The sequence below is a fragment of the Saccopteryx leptura genome, chromosome 2 (assembly GCF_036850995.1).
Source record: "Saccopteryx leptura isolate mSacLep1 chromosome 2, mSacLep1_pri_phased_curated, whole genome shotgun sequence".
Taxonomy (NCBI): domain Eukaryota; kingdom Metazoa; phylum Chordata; class Mammalia; order Chiroptera; family Emballonuridae; genus Saccopteryx; species Saccopteryx leptura.
This window is the reverse complement of record NC_089504.1, coordinates 214,769,094-214,785,952: the sequence shown is the minus strand read 5'-3', so window position 1 is coordinate 214,785,952 and position 16,859 is coordinate 214,769,094. Positions and strand designations below refer to the sequence as shown.

At 51.0% G+C, this 16,859-nt stretch overlaps 1 protein-coding gene across 3 annotated transcripts in view; it reads left to right on the top strand.

Moving 5' to 3' along the window:
- Positions 1–16,859, top strand: part of COL18A1 (collagen type XVIII alpha 1 chain) — a 93,463-nt gene that overhangs the window by 53,070 nt on the left and 23,534 nt on the right. For all 3 annotated transcript variants that reach the window (XM_066370001.1, XM_066369999.1, XM_066370000.1), the window contains 7 exons: positions 2,478–3,022; positions 8,892–8,981; positions 9,919–9,978; positions 11,646–11,775; positions 15,142–15,218; positions 15,503–15,622; positions 15,974–16,000. In XM_066370001.1, coding sequence (XP_066226098.1) covers positions 2,478–3,022; positions 8,892–8,981; positions 9,919–9,978; positions 11,646–11,775; positions 15,142–15,218; positions 15,503–15,622; positions 15,974–16,000 — 1,049 coding nt within the window. The remainder of the gene's footprint in view (positions 1–2,477; positions 3,023–8,891; positions 8,982–9,918; positions 9,979–11,645; positions 11,776–15,141; positions 15,219–15,502; positions 15,623–15,973; positions 16,001–16,859) is intronic.

Here is a 16,859-nt window from a genome sequence, read left to right as displayed (position 1 = left end):
CCAGGGTTTCGAACTGGCGACCTCAGCATTTCCAGGTTGATGCTTTATCCACTGCGCCACCACAGGTCAGGCCGGGTACTTTTGATACAAAAGGACCATCATAGCAATCGCCATCCTGGTGGACAGCAATCTGTCTCTGAGCAGGAAGTGACCGCTCATCTCCAACAGGGAAGGGTCTTATAGGGCCCCCTCCTCTCATAAGGGGTCCTTCACTCTCAGCAGGCACTGAGGCCAGGCTGCTGTTATACTGAAGCTGCTGCCTGTGTTGCACCTGGCTATCCCCCACTTCCCGTCTGCATGAGGGATGAGGGCAAGGCCAAGGGGAGCCCCAGATGACTGGCAGTGCTGGCCACATGGCAGAAAGTCAGGGCCATGCAGAGCCTCATTGCGGACCCCGGGAAACCGGCCCTGGCAGTACCCACAGTGCATGTCCTCTTGCGATGGCCCTTTCTCTTGTTTTCATTTTTGTTCTCAGGGACTCTTGAAAGACAACTTGCCTTAGGAAATTGGGGTTCCGCATTTCCTCCCTATCTGTCTGCCCCAGGAATTGCGAGGCTGGCTTGGCCCTGCTGGTGAGCTGGACCCCAGGTGCCCATCACACATAAACAGACATAGATACACACACACTCACATGTACTCGCTCATTGCAACCTTCCTCAGAACACCTACACACCACAGCCCCTTCCAGAAGCACATCTCCCCTGTGTGACTCACACTTTGGAGGTATTACCCCCCCCAGATTCTAAATGAGGGGAGTCTCGAGATGAAAGGCTTTGGGGTCAGGCCTCTTGGCTAACTTCTGCCCCAGAATTCAGGCTCCGCCTGGTCAAGTGGTATGTGGTAAGTTGCCGATTTACTGGTCTCCTCCTGAGTTGGTGTCTGTCCTGAATCTAGCAGCAACCACACTTGCTGCACAAGGAGGTAGCACTGCCCTCCACCCAAATGGTTAGTACTCCTGTTCCCTAGGGTGTCAGTCCCGACTACTAGTGGCCCCCACACGCCCAGGAAGCAGCCTCCTCTATACTGTATACCCGAGGGCTTGGGCAGGTCTAGGCACATGGTCAAATCAGACCCTGCTCAGGCTCAGGTCGGCATCATGGACAGCTGGACCTCTGGTCCCTCCTGGATGGACAAGATATGGGGGAGAGAACCTGGTACCGCGCCTGCATCCCCAGCCTGGGCATATGCTACCGAGGGACTGCCAAAGGGGGGGATGTCAGTTAGAACCTGTGACACTGGTGGCCCAAGGAAGGGGACACACAGGCTGTTCTGATTGCAGGCTCCTGAGGAGAGTGAATGGAAGGGATGGTGAGCCTCCTGGGTGTTCAGGAGGCAGGGTGAGATCAGTGGGGTGTCAGCGGGTTGAGAGAGCAGACCTTCCATTGGTCATTCTCCCCTTATATGGCTACTTTCCAGGTCACCCTGCCTCCCAGAAGTCACATGCAACAGCCTCAGCTAGGTTGTCATGTCTTGTAAATCCTGATCCACCTGGGGGACTGGACGTGAGTTTCTGCACTCAGAGTCAGTGCAGACATGGAAACTGTAGGACCCGATCAAGCTCAGCCGGGTCCTCTAGGAGAGTGGTCCCCAACCCCTGGGCCACGGACTGGTACCGGTCCATGGGCCATTTGGTACCGGTCCGCAGAGAAAGAATAAATAACTTACATTATTTCCGTTTTTATTTATATTTAAGTCTGAACAATGTTTTATTTTTAAAAAATGACCAGATTCCCTCTGTTACATCCGTCTAAGACACACTCTTGACGCTTGTCTCTGTCACGTGATACATTTATCCGTCCCACCCTAAAGGCCGGTCCATGAAAATATTTTCTGACATTAAACCGGTCCGTGGCCCAAAAAAGGTTGGGGACCCCTGCTAGGAGACAGAGCCCCTCTCATTCTCTGCCCTCCTAGGCACTTGTTTCTAGGCTGGTTCCTGATGAGGACAGTGTAGGGGGGGGGCCTGATGTGTGGCTTTCTTTCCTTATTTGTAAGGGAGTGAGTGAAGTTATTGCCCATGCCCTGCATTGTTCCTGTGGATCCCAGTGTGGGGTGGGGTCAGGGTGGGTGTGAGGCTGGGGATGATGTGTGGGGTGGGGTGGTGACGGAGGTGGGGAGGGACGGGCTGAGCATGGGGCAAGGACAGTACAGGGCAGGGTTGGGGGTGGGCTCAGACCCCCAGCCCCTTCATGACCCCCCTTTGCCCACTGCCGCGCTGTTGCTCCCCTCCTGACATACTGGTTTGGGATGGTTCCTGCTGCATCCCGTCTACCTTGGGCCTGCAAATGTTGCAGGAATGGTGCTGTGGTTTGTGGCCACCATGCCCTGCCCAAACATGTGTCTGGATAAGCTAGGATATCCGTCCACATCCCTGGCCAGTGCAGCCCAGTGGAGTAGGGCAGGTACCAGATGTATGGCTCAGTTTCCCTTTGGTCCTCTGCACGCAGCCTCACAAGATGTCTTTCTCCTCTTCACAGAGAGAGTAGGCACAGAGGTGGGGCTCCTCCAGCTGCTTGGGGATCCCCTACCCCAACAAGTCACCAAGATCGATGACCCCGACATGGGACCAGCCTACGTCTTTGGCCCAGACGCCAACAGCGGCCAGGTGGCCAGGTACCACTTCCCCAGTGCATTCTTCCATGACTTTGCGCTGCTCTTCCACGTGCGGCCGACCACTAAAGATGCAGGGGTGCTGTTTGCCATCACTGATGCAGCCCAGGCAGTGGTCTCAGTGGGTGTGAAGCTGTCGGGCGTGACCGATGGCCACCAGCACATCCAGCTCCTGTACACTGAGCCCGGTGCGACCCAGACGCACACGGCCGCCAGCTTTCGCCTGCCTGCCTTCACTGGCCAGTGGACACGCTTTGCACTCAGTGTGGATGGTGACACTGCGACACTCTTTGTGGACTGTGAGGAGTTCCAGAGGGTGGTCTTGGCACGATCCCCACAAGGCCTGGAGCTGGAGCCTGGCTCCGGCCTCTTCGTGGCTCAGGCCGGAGGAGCGGACCCCGACAAGTTCCAGGTAACTCTGGTTGCTGCTGAGGGCTAGACCAGCTCTTGGCGTGTGGGCCTGGGCTTTGGGACAAGGGGAAGTGGCCATCAGTCCCCTCCTAACTTTAGGCCCCAGGGCTCCTTCGTTTGCCTGGCCCCAGTATGTCTCTTATTCCCTGGTGCTCTGGCCCAGTGGCAGCCCCAGCAAGGGTCTCCCTGGGCTGCAGTGGTTTCTCTGAGACCCCTTTGGAACCACCTTTCTGACTGGATACCAGCCCCTGCCACTGTCTTTGCACAATGCAAATGACGGGCCCCATGATCTAAGAATTTTAAGATTGCAACAGCGGAGGGTACACATGGGCGTGAGCCCTTCTGGGGTAGGCCGTGCCCCCTGAAGGCTGCATGCCCACTGGGCTGGGTCAGGGCTTCACAACAGTGTCAACATCAATCGTGGTGTTATTGTTATTTTACCAAACTGTTCAGCGCCCACTCAGAGCAGTGTGGGCAGGACTTGTCCAGCACTGCTGAGCAGGTGGCTATCTATACTGTGTCGCCAGGGAAGACCCCTCCCCTGGGTTGTCATTTGTGGGGAGGCAAACTCCAGAGCCTGGGTGGGGTCTCCTGGGCTCTCGGCCCCTACCCTTGGAACCTTAGCAGAGACTTGCCCCCTGCCTCCTGGAAATACCGCATGAGCACCCTTGACTCAATTCTACCATTACAGCCAGTCTGCAGCTGGCATGCCTCAGACAGGGGTCCCTGTATGTGCTAACAGGATATGTGTCTTCAGGGGACAGAAAGTTAATTATTGCCCAGACAAAAGCTGCTTGATTGAAGTTGTTCTAAGTCCTAATGATTCGGGTTCTGAAAGCTGGCCTTTCACCTTCAGCAGAAACTTTCACCCATGGGGTCTGGGAGCCAGCAGGACTTTGATACCAGATTGGGCCTCTTTGTGTTTTCATTTTGATCCCCAAACATGATTAACTGGAAGGAGTCACAGAGAGTGGTTCCATCCAGGGAGGGGCTGTTTACTGGCGGTTTGTTGTGTGACCTCCCGGGCATTTCTAGATAGAAAAGTACGCCATTGTTCCATACATCTTTGACAGTTAAGATGCTTGTGTGCTAATGGGACAGGGGCTGCCCAGAACTTAGGATGCTAAGAGGGGAGGTTGGTAGTCACACCATCATGCAATGAGGATGCCAAAGTGCTCTCTCCTTAGGTCTCACCAGGGCCACATATTGTTTGTGCAGATGCATCCGGGTGTTTTAATTTGCATTTCTTGGTTGGTAGTGAAGACAGACTTTCATTTACTTTTTTAATTGACTATTTGTATTTCATTTTTGGGAACACGCCTGCTTATGTTCTTCACATTTTTGTTTTGATGGGTTCAACCACTTCCTACTGATTTATACAAACTCTTTACATATGAGAAACCAATCCTTCGTTTTGTGTGCTGCAAATTTTATTTCTCATTTTGTCATTTGCCTTTCTACCGTGCTTTTTGTTTTTTGGGTTTTTTTTAACTTTTGGGATTTTTTTTTAAACTTTTGGGATATTTCAAGTGTTTATATGGTTAAATCTGGCCTAGAGAAAACACCCATGGCATTAACCACCCCAGTAAAGTTTTTGAGAGTTAGAAAGACTGAAACTGGGTAGCTTAAGGCTCTGAGCTGTAGCTGTGCTTCCTGTTGGCTTTATTGTATCTCATCCAGCCAAGTCAAGCACAACCTGGCTTCTCTATCCCCATAGACTAGAAGTTTCAGGGATTTTCAGCATGGATGTCTGGTCAGAGAGGTGAGAGAAGCAGCCTATTGTCTGGTGCAGACCTGTTTAGTACAAGGTTTCTTAGGCTTTCTGAATTGAGATTCTTCAGAAAGAATCACTCAAGTCATTTGATTTATACGATTCTGCAGAAATGAAAGCTCAGGGTGCTGAGAGGACACTAGGTGTCCCCCTGGACTGGTCCACATGCTGGCAGGTCCTTACAGAACCTGTATTGTTTCCTGCTTTCAGAAAATTCTGGAACCTCCTTGATCTTTTCAGTTTATTATTCTTGTCAGATTTCATTATAAATCTAGCTGGAAAGATTTATATATTACTCTACCCAGTTATTACAGTGTTTTGCTTATTAACACATTACTTCCGACTCCTGTTCACTGTTACGTACCGTTCCTTCCTGACCATTTCAAGTGCTCAGTGGTCACTTTTCTTGATGTCTTTTCTCTTTGTGGAGAATTCCCGTCTCCTCCTTCCCTGCTTGCTCCTATCTTGGTGAAGCCACCTTCCTCTTTTCTGGGGTTTCATTTGTGGCTTTCTCTCTCGGCCTCAGTGTCTGTTTATCAGATGATACCCCCAAATCCCTTGAACCCTTGTCTTTAGCCTCTGGGCAGGTGGGGCTGGGCCTGTCCTTTTCCCAGCACATCCCTTGTTTGTCTCTTGTGTTCATACTGTGTGACATTGTCACTATTCCTTCAATGTGGCTTTGTTGGCTGCATTACATAAATAAGTGCTTGTCCTGCTGAAGCCAAAAGCTTGCCCACTGGCCACCTAGGCTTGGGCCACTGGGACAGGCTTGATGCTAGGATGGCGCAGAGCAAGTAGAGAACATATGAGCATCCCCAACCCCCACAGTCCTCCCACCATGGTCCTCAAGCTCAGTAACACCAGACCCACCATTCCTGACCAAGTGGGCGCTGGGATTCCTGAGGTCATACTGACCCCACTCTACCTGGTACCGATCTTTATGACCAATGCTTCGAACCGTCACTCATGGGAAGTGACATATGCAGATATAACCTAGACACAGCACTGAAACCACCACATGATGTCCCGACTCCATGGAATGGAGAGCAGAGGAAAGGTGTTTGTAGTGGAGGGACATTCCCGGTTGTGACCTAGGGAACCAACCTTGAGGCAGCCAGATACTCTCATGCAGATAGTCAAGAAGCCCCACTGCCCAGTTAGGATATGTGCCCTTCCAGGCAGGGGCAGAAGGGGTGGGTCAGAGAGAGGCCCCCCTAGAAAATCCTGGGGGCCCTTGGAGTCAAGGTCCCAGGGGGCAGCTCCAACACCCGCGACCTCAGTGACACGCTTTCACAGTGAAGGGTTCTGATAGTCTACATACAACTTTAAGACACACAGCCCATAGTGTTGCAGTGGCAGAACATATTTTAAATAGTTTCTATTAATGAAAAGTCTGGATTTCGTAACATTTGGTTTTAAGTCTGTTCAATATTTGTAGTGGGTCTCGTGGCTTTTGCATGAGTGATGTCTTTCCCAACTATGTCCTTGGGAGAGTGCCAACCCCCTGAGCTCTTACACCCTCCTTTGCCCTCTTTATTCAGCCCAGTGGTGGGCCTGACCTGTCTGAGCCCAGAGCCTCACAGGAGGTGTCGGAGTATGGACAGTCACAGGGACATCCAGCTCTTGACCCCCAAGTGCCAGAAATGCCACTGCCCAACCCTCACATACAAAGTGCCCCCAAGGGGCATTCCAGAATTTTAAGATTTGGCATTCCCCTCCTGCTCTCCCTAGAAGTTGTCAATCTTGGTGACTGTCATCCGCGGTCCTCCCTGTTCCTTCCTCAATAGGGCTGGTGTGCCAAGAATTTGCATCTTGAATGTTATGCTGCCTCTTACCCCTGACCTGACCCCAAATGCTGACCCTGGAATTTTTTTTTCTTTTAAAAAAAATTTTTTTTTAAATTTTTTTACAGAGACAGAGTAAGTCAGAGAGAGGGATAGACAGGGACAGACAGACAGGAATGGAGAGAGATGAGAAACATCAATCATTAGTTTTTCATTGCGTATTGCGACACCTTAGTTGTTCATTGATTGCTTTCTCATATGTGCCTTGACCGTGAGCCTTCAGCAGACCGAGTAACCCCTTGCTGGAGCCAGCGACCTTGGGTTCAAGCTGGTGGGCTTTTTGCTCAAACCAGATGAGCCCGTGCTCAAGCTGGCGAGCTCGGGGTCTTGAACCTGGGTCCTCTGCATCCCAGTCTGACGTTCTATCCACTGCGCCACCACCTGGTCAGGCTGACCCTGGAATTTTTAAGTCTGGAATGGCCTGTGCTTCCTCTGGGCACTGGCGCCCCTGGAGCCTGGATGGTGGAGGACACTTGAGTGTGTGCCTTCCCTCCACTCTCCCCACACGCAGGTGCATATACATGCATGCACACAAGCCATGCACAGGCATGTGCACACATGGCACACACATAGGGAGATGGGACATGGTGATACAGTGAGGGTAGAAAGGGGAACATGGGATGAGGCAGAACTGACCCCCAGATAGTCTAACCCTTCTAGGGAGAGAGTCCAGGGATGCTTCCTGGAGGAGGTAGCCTGAGCTGAGCCTCGAAAGATGAGTGGAGCCCAAGGTGAAGGCTCAGTTGAGTGTTTGGTTGTTTGTGGGCATGTGCTCCTTGTTGGAGCAGGATAAGAAGGTTATGAGATCAAGGGTTGTCTGATAAAGAGAGTCCGAAGGGCATTTGGAGGAATAAACAGAATTATCTAGGCTGGAGTAAACACATGGCCCTCGGACACGTCCAGCTTGCCATCTGTTTTCGTACAGCCCACGAGCTAGAAAGCCTTCCCATGCTTAAATGTTTAGCATAAAAAAATATCTTGTGACACATGAAAGTTTTATGAAATTAAAATGTGAGTGTTCCTAAAGTTTGGTTGGACAGATACACTCCACTTTTTACATATTGTCCTGGTCGATTTTCTGGTACAACACAGTCTTTGTGACAAAGGCCTGGACACACGGGCCCTTTACAGAATATGCTGACCTCTGACCTAGACCTTTCTATTAAAGAGTGGTTGAAATATGTACCTTAGAATTGACAAAACTTGGTCTCTATTTAGGAAAAAATGCACTGAAGTAAATCCCAGTGGATTGAGATGTTAAATCGAAAACAGAAAATATTAGAAAATTCACTGAGAACACTGATAATTTTCTAGTAGGGAAACCTTTTAGAAAGTGGCATCGAAGACAGAAATCACAGTGCACAGCAGAGCCTACTTGTTCTGTGTCCCGGGGACATCACATTTCAAAGGCACAGGATCCACCTGGGTATGTGGGGCGTAGGGAGGCCCTGGGTTCCCAGCCTCACACACTTGACTTTGGGGAGTGGGCTGAGATTCAGTTGGAGCCACTCCTGCACCCCTGCCCTGGGGCCGCAGTGCAGCCAGGGTTGAGGACTCATCACCTGTGCTCTCCCCAGCTGGCAGCGGCCTCCGCTCCCTGCCTCCTGTTGAGGTGGGTGTTCTTCACTCACAGTTTAAGACATTGTCCCTCCTGTATCTGCTGCTGTCTCAGCCTCCCGCCAGTCACTGCCATCTGCCTCCTGTCCCTCGGACACCACTTTCAGTGACATACCTCAGCTTTGTCTTTCCATTCTGCCTAGGCACGAGCCCCTCTTTTACACACTAAGATCTGTGTGGCAGGGCCCTGTTCGCCGCCATGTCCTGGTGCCCAGTGCGGGGCTGGGAGCATGTGGAGGGGCTGCTTTGGGGAGGGATGGAGATGGTGAGTGAGTGAAAGGATGAAATTGACTATGGGCTGAGCAGCCCATATGCACAGAGCATCAAAAGGTCACTCCAAGCGCTGTGGGCTGTTTTGTCCTTGGCTTCTCTTCTTGTTTTATGAAAAATGGTGTTGCAAAGAGAATAAGACTGGATTCTGCCTGGTTAATCCAATGCTGTTTCCTGTTGTATCTGAGGTTTTACTAGGAGCAACACTGACTGTCCTGACCCAGGACAAGAGCCCCTCTCATTTTGGCTTTTGTCACCCACTGAAATCTGGACCTCAGACAGTGCCAGGCCCCATGACTCAGGGTCTCTCTGTGCCCCTGGTGCCCAACTCAGGACTGTCAGTGACCTCTCTCTCCCTCTGCATTTAGGGGATGATTGCAGAGCTAAGGGTGCGCAGGGACCCCCAGGTGAGCCCTCTGCACTGCTTGGAGGACGATGACGATGATGATGATGATGGGGTGAGTCTCTCCCCAACTCCCCCACCCTACCCTGTGGAAGCAGAGCCCAAGCCAGTCAGAGCTGGCCTTCCCCTTGGGAACTTCAAAGTGGTGAGACTAGACAGGTCTCTGAAAAAAGCCATTTCAAGTACCAGGAACCTAGTAACATGTTCAGTTGCCCAGCAGTGTAAAAAAGAGCCTCACTACCCCTGGAACTCTCCATTTAAAACACACATGGAATATAAAGTGAGTGCTGGATGGAAACTGTCCCCAGGACAGGCCTTGGGTGATACAATCAATAGCAGTCAGCATGGCAAAATGTATGTGTGTTTGTTAGTGTGAGTGAAGGAGGGTGTGTGAGTGTGTGTGCACACAACCACATGGGACCTAAGGAGGCAAATCCACCCGTTTTCGGGTGTGGACAGACAGGAGGAAAGCTGTGTCCGGGAGGAGGCTTCAGGTCACAAAACCCGCCCCCAGTGGACACAGTGGTGAATGGAGTGAGGTCGTCAGGCCACGCCCCCTCAGCTGCCTTCTGTTCTGCTCCCTGTCCCTGTCCTGGCCTGTGCACTGGTAAACCTCTGCAGGACTTCTGTCCTCTGGGCCATTTCCCAGGACAGTGACTCAGGAACAGGATGACAAGCAGAAAGAAGGGAACATATTTTTTTTATGGTTGTCTGTATGTCTAGCCAGGAGTCAGATTGATTTCCAATGGGCCATTTTAATTGGTGTGACTGGATGTACCTCATTGATGACCATCTGATACCACTCAGTAGAGGGCTGGTTCCCTCCTGGCAGCCATGAGACATCCCCCCCACACTTCTTTCTGCCTTCTCCTTCTGCCCCAGCCTGGGATGGGCCTGGGACAGGCAGGACCTGCTCTAGTTGGATCTCCAGGCCCTGCTGGGGCCGGGATTTTGGTCAATAGCTCCTTCCTTGTTTCCTGTAAACCCTTCAGGCATCAGGAGACTTCGGAAGTGGGCTGGAGGAGAACCGGGAACTTCTCAGGAAGGAAGCGGTGAGTATAGCAGGGTCTGTGCCCAGGGCCCTGTCCCAACCTGAGCTGTGCTTCATCTCATCTAATTCTACATGTCCCTTGAGTCTCTAAAGGGACTTTGTCATTCTGTTTGTGCCTCCTCATTAGCGGGTAGGGCCCTAAAGGACTAGAGGGTCAAAGAAGGGGAAAGCCACGTAGGGCGGCACGAGGCCAACTAGGTAAGTTTCCCAGCTCTTGCCACCTGAAACAACATGCAGGAGGGAGTGAGTCTCAGGGACGTGAGAGAGGCTTGAGCATCCAGGGAGTAATAAGCAGAGTGCTCAGCTGCCCTGGAACGGACAGTCAACATCCTGCCCCAGGTGGACCCTTGCCAGGTAGAGGGCGAATAGGTGGCTTTTAGGGAAGCAGAGCCAGGAGGCTCACCCACCTGTGTGCAGGCTCTGGTGCCTGGTGAGCCCCTGAACACAAGTCAGTGGGTAGTGACCCAAAACAGCTCTGCTAAGGGTCAGACAAACTTATGTGTTCCTTGACCGCTAACCCTCCTCCTCACAAATGCAGGCTGGATTTGAGAATTTGCATTTTTGCTCCTCTCTCTACCTAGGGTGCCCGGGGCACACACCAGCCACTGGGGATTCAGGGAACCCACAAAACCATGGTGTCTGTGCTGTGCTGGAACCAGGGATGAAATGCCACAGCTGGTGGTTTCTCTTAATAGTCTCAAGGGTCAAAGACCAAAAATGGGATCCCTATTTGAACAGTTTCACCCTGAGCCCATAGCCTGTCCCTGGACTGGCTCTCGGGTCAGGATTCCGCTAGCAAGTCATTGGTGAGCATGGCTTCTGACTGTTGGAGGAATTGGGCAGAAGCCTCTACGAGGTGGGCAGGCCTGGTCCAGGTGGGAGTCCCCAGCCATAGGGAAAGGCCTGCTGTCCAACTCTGCCTGTTGCTTACCCACCTGGCAGTGGGGGGACCCTCAAACAAGACTCACAGGATGACCATTGTCCATACACAGTGTCCCCAGGGAGTGTGTGCCAAATGTAGGGCAGGAAGTGCCTTGTCTATATTTGAATATCCACTTGCAACCACATCTCAGCTCCATGGTGCCTCTGGGAACAGGGAAGACCGGTTTTCAGAGCAGAGCAGCCTTATCCCCTGCCCCCAGGTGGGGTGGGTGGCAATCACCCAGCCGTGGAGTGCCTGGTCAGGACCCTCACCAAGGACACGTCACAGCCAGACCCAGCATGTGCAATGAACCATCAGAGCTCCTTCAGTCCTAGGGCATCTGTGACAGTGTTGACCACTTGCTCTTCTCTGATGGGACCATGGGAAGGAGTCAGGGCTCTGGAATGTTACTGAAGGGCCACACCCAAGGAATGGGTGCTGGTACCCCCATTGCATGGGAGAAGTTGGGGGGCTTGGGAAGTTCAGTGATTTGTTGGGTTTTCCAGGTGGGGCTTCTAGTTGAGGGGACCCCACCCCATGGGCTGTTTATAAGAAAACAGCTCTGGAGGGCCCTGAACTTCTTCCTGACTTAGATGATGTCCTAATGGCTTCTTCTCATCTTTCTTAAAGTCTAGAAAGATATTATTTTACAAGCCAAATAAATCTAAACCTGACATTTGCCAGCATGCACATTCACAGGGTGTCTAAGTTTGCTAACAGCTGTTTTCCCACCCTTGCCTTTCCAGGGAGTGTCCCTAAAGCCCAGCCTCCCCGAGGCTCCCCCGGTCACTTCTCCTCCCTTGGCTGGAGGCAGCAACTTGGAAGATTCCAGAACAGAAGAAATAGAAGAACAAACCACTGTGTCTTTAATAGAAGGTAAAGCCCTTATGGGTGGGTATACACATTAGTGCTATATGTGCGTGTTAATGGTAGATGTGCAGTGCTGTGTGTGTGTCTGTGTACTGTGAGTGTGTGTGTGTGGCTGGGGTGGAGGGCTCCTATACATTGCAAATACAAGCCCCAGACTGGGGAGTGATTGGTACCTGCCGGTCCCTCCCACCCCACCCTGGCACATCGGGTCATCTGTGGAAACAAGCTGCACCAGGTCAGGGCAAAGCAGCTGCTTGGACATACCCTTCTCTTTCTCAGAGTTTGTTTCTGTATTATTATTATTATTATTTTATTATTTTTGTGATCTTTGTGGGACTGCCTTGAATGTGCTATCAGAGTGACATTCTACTGCTCAGTCTGGGGGCCAGTGGGTCACTAGGAGGACAGGAGAGTAGGTTGTGAGGGCAGAGACTTTTCTGCCCAGAACCTCTTATAATGGGTCCACCCCAGTTTATATGGACATTTTAAAAAGATTTTATTTATTGATTTTACAGAAAGAAGGAGGTGTGGGGGTGTGAGAAGCAACCACTCATAGTTGCTTCACTTTAATTGTTCATTGGTCTCTTATTCCTTGACTGGGCAAGCCCAGGATTCCGAACTGACTACTTCAGCATTCCAGTTCGATGTTTTATCCACTGTATGACAGGTCAGGCTATATAGACTTTGTGTGTGTGTGTGTGTGTGTGTGTGTGTGTGTGTGACAGGGACAGAGAGAGAGGCAGAGAGAGGGAAAGATAGGGACAGACAGACAGGAAGGAGAGAGATGAGAAGCATCAATCATCAGTTTTTCGTTGCGACACCATAGTTGTTCATTGATTGCTTTCTCATATGTGCCTTGACTAGGGGCTACAGCAGACTGAGTAACCCCTTGCTCAAGCCAACAACTTTGGGCTTCAAGCCCGCGACCTGTGGACTCAAGCCAGGGACCCCTTGCTCAAGCTCGTGAGCCCATGCTCAAACTGGATGAGTCTGCACTTAAGCCAATGGCCTCATGTTTCAAACCTGGGTCCTCTGCATCCAAGTCTGATGCTCTATCCACTGTGCCACCGCCCAGTCAGGCTATAGACATTTTTTATTTAGAAAAAAAAAATTGATTGCTTTTTATTTGAAGAAAAAAAATTTTAATTTATTGATTTTAGAGGAAGAGAAGAGGAGGAAAGAGAGAGAAACATTGATTTGCTATTCCACTCATCCATGCAATCACTGGTTGATCTTGTCTGTGCCCTGACCGGGAATAAAACCTACAACCTTGGCATGTTGGAATAACGCTCCAACCAACTGAGCTACTTGGCCAGGGCTGATTGCTTTTTAAATTACTGAAATAATACATGTTCAATTCAGCCAAATTAGAAACTGAAAATAACAAATGAGTGAGAACTAACCATCACTACTCCAGGGTCCCACTGTTCATGTATTTTCCTCAGTGAGCTAAGAATGTGGTTTGGTGCCTGCGGCATTTGTCAGCGACATGCTTCTCAAGGGCACGGACAGGATGGGCAAGGTAGGGGAAATGTCCAGCCCCTTGGAGTGCTGGGTGAGGGACGCACACCCCCTGGCCCACAGGGCAGCCCAGCACTACCCTCTTCACTGCTGTGTAGCTGGGGTCCCAGGGCAGGAGCCATCTAGGCATAAAGTATGGACCTCAGTTCTTTCATTTTTCATTATACATGTCCTATTTGCAGTTTCATGTATCAAAAAACCTGTCCTTCCTCCCATTGAATTGTCTTGGAGTCTTTTTTGAGAACCAGTTGTCTGTCTGTGAGGGTCTGTCTCTGGACTTTGCTCTGATCCGTGGATCTCTCTGTCTTGACAATGTCACACACTGCCAGTCGTTTCTGTGGCTGTGCGAGGAGGCCCGAGATTGGGTCGTGTGCATCCTCCAGACCTGTGCATCCTCTACAGAATGGCTTTGCTGTTCTCTGTCCTTTGCATTTTCTTACGGATTTTAGAATCAGTTTGTCAATTTCCATAAGAACAACCTGCTGGGGTTTTGGTTGGAATGCCATCGAATCCATAAATCAATGTTGGGGAAGAGCTTGGATATCTCAAGACTGAGTCTCCCAACCCAAGAACTCAAGCCGTCTCTCTGTAGTGAGGTCTTCATCTTCTTCAGTGGTGTCCTTTTTGTTTTCAGTGTTCGCAGAGGCAGAGGTTCTAAATTTGCCTAAAGCATGCTGATTCTTAGAATATGTCCTGGGAGGTTTCCACCCCACACCATTAGGGGAAGGGGCTGGGCTGCTCTTCTGTGGCTGACTTCTGATTCTCAGTGGGTCCTATGACTGCTAGGGATGGGCTGCTTGGGCATCCATCTGGTGGGGTAGGGGAGTTTGCCCCCCCCCCCACTGTGGAATGACCGCTGATGCACACACATGGTGTGGCTTCAATTTCTGCTTGAAATAGGTCAGATGTCGCCCAGAGCTGTGCACACCCATGATGCTGGTGCAGCTCTTAGACAGTATAGGCTCCCTTGGGAGTCGTCCAATCCACATTGGTCTGAACGGCCTCAAAACCAAACCAGTCCTCAAGCTCTGCCGCTATGCTGTCCCCAGAGCACCAATTAAACCCCAGCCAAGGTCAGAATGTCTCTGAACTTCCCATAGAAGACAGAGTTTCTGCAAGTTACCAAGTGCACGTGACACTTAAACACAACATGAGTCTTGCGTTTTCTAATTGACTTAGTGATGCTAGAATGATTGGGTGAAAGGTTTTAGGGAACAGCCTCAAAGGTCACCCACAAATTACATGTCAAGCTCAGAGGGGGAGGTGCCACCCTGCACCCAGTGAGGAGATTGACAAATGGGAGCTATGAAGAGCGGGGGTAATGGGGGATAGGGCCACACACAAGTACGGAGGTGGCAGGGGCCTGGCTCTTCTCTGTGTGGTGGTGTTTGCACAGCTGTAGGTCGTGTGCATCATCCAGACCTGTGTGCAGCTCAGACAGGGCACTGATTTGGCCAGAGTTGACCTATAGGCAGGATCCTTGGTGGGGCCCTGTTTCCCAGACTGTCAGCATTCCCGAAAAAGCTACAAAGGAAATCGCTGGGCAGTGGGGAAATCTGAATCAGGCTGTGTGTTAGGTCACTATGTGACAATGTTGAGTTTCTCAAATGTGGCCACTGGGTTGTCTGAAAGTGTGCTTGTTCTTGGGAGACTTGTGGCATGCTATGGGAGAGGGTTGTGATAATGCAGGGGATTCAGGTGGCTCAACAAGAGAAGTGGAGAGTGTGTTGAGTGTGAGAGTGTGAGAGAGAGCTGGTTGTGTACTTGGGTGATAACAACAGCCCTAGGGGGGAGCATGAGCTGAGAACAGGGGCTATCATTCAGGAGTCTGACCTCTGCCCCTCCCCCCAGCTCAGACCTTTCCTGACTCAAATACAGCTACCAGCTGGGACAGGAGTGTCCAGAGCTCTGGGGATGTCCTGGAAGAGGTGAGGCCACCTTCCTGATCTATAACCACGGGGACCCAACAAAGCTCTGGACCCACAGCACGAGGAGTATGTGGTCAGGGATAGGGGGACAACTGAGCAGACCCTTGTCAATGTCAGTGCACTCTGTGCATGTCCATTCTTGTGTTTCCTGTGTGTGTCCACTATGTGCTTACCTGCATGTCCCTGTGTGGTACCGAGCCCAGCCCAGAACACAGGAGAGTAAGGTGGTGGGTGGGCAGGTAAGTGTATGTGTGGCCCCCAGCAGTGCTCTTTCCTCCTCCCAGGGTCTTGCAGGCCCAGTGGTGCAGAGCACTGATGCACGGGCTGTCCCTGGGCCACAGGGACCTCCTGGACTCCCAGGGCCACCAGGGAAGGATGGAACCCCTGGAAGGGATGGTGAGCCAGTAAGTATATGTTTCCCCTTGGTCCAGCTGGGGTGGCAGTTTGGGCAGGAGGATGCAGCTGATGTAGCAGAGCAGCTGGACCCTGAGGACCATGGAGCCCCCAGGACAGGGTATGCTGTGTTGGCCACTCCCCTCCGTGGGGGGAGCGCTAGAGGGTAGCAGGGAGGCTGCAGACAGAGCTACGAAGGCGTTCAGATGCTGGGTGGAAGGTTCTTCCCCTCTGCACAGATGGCCCTCCCACAGGAGTCAGGTCTATGGAGGGCATAGAGCCCAGGGTCCAGCTCCACGTCTGATGAGGTGCGGACAGAGATTCAGGAGTCCCTCACTAACCATTTCTCTTGCATGTTCCAGGGTGACCCTGGGGAAGATGGAAAACCCGTAAGTTTGCTCTTCTCAGAGCCAGATCTTATCAGTGACACTTGTGTGAGACCCTCTGGACTCTATCCCGTGATGCTCCTTAAGCTCAACATAGTGAAGAGATTTCAAAATGAAGCCATTTAGAAAATGCAGCTTAACTTTGTTAAGAAAATATAAGTCTAAAAAAATTACATAGATCTAACTGTTGCTAGAAAAATATAAAGCTCTGCATATGTACTGAGACAGGCTAACTGCCCAAAAACAGAGACAAGAAAAAGGAGGTACAGCTCCAGATTCTTAGAGGAAAACAGCGTGCAGCGGAGAAACGGCAGGCTGCCTGTGGCTGGGAGGCAGCGAGGCCAGCGCGGAACAGAAGACGCATTTGCAGGAGTTAGTGCAGACTTGTCACAGTCACAATAGATGTGAGACTTTTTGTCTTAAGACACTCAGTTTGGATTTATAAAAATCAATAAATACTAGTTTCAAGAAATGCGATAAAATGGCACAAGAAGGTTACAAATAAAAATTTGGGAAGTGACAGACCAGCCATGCAGGAAGGAGTGTCGCATGACCAACCTTGGACATGAAAGACTCAAGTTAAAACTGTTCTGAAGGAGAAAGGATATTTCATTTTGACACCTGAACGATCCCTAATTACCCTCCCCGTTTTACAGCTGGTGTGTGTGTGTGTGCGTGTGAGATTCAGGATTTAAATGACTCAGTTAACATGCCTTATAGAGTGCATGAGCTTTGCACAGTTTCTAGACTGAGAAATCTTGCAGTCTTCCAAGCACTTGTGGACATACAAACACCTTGCCGGTCATTTAGGCCATGAGGGCCTCTTGCCCTCTTACCCAAGTAGCACACGCATGGTGTACAT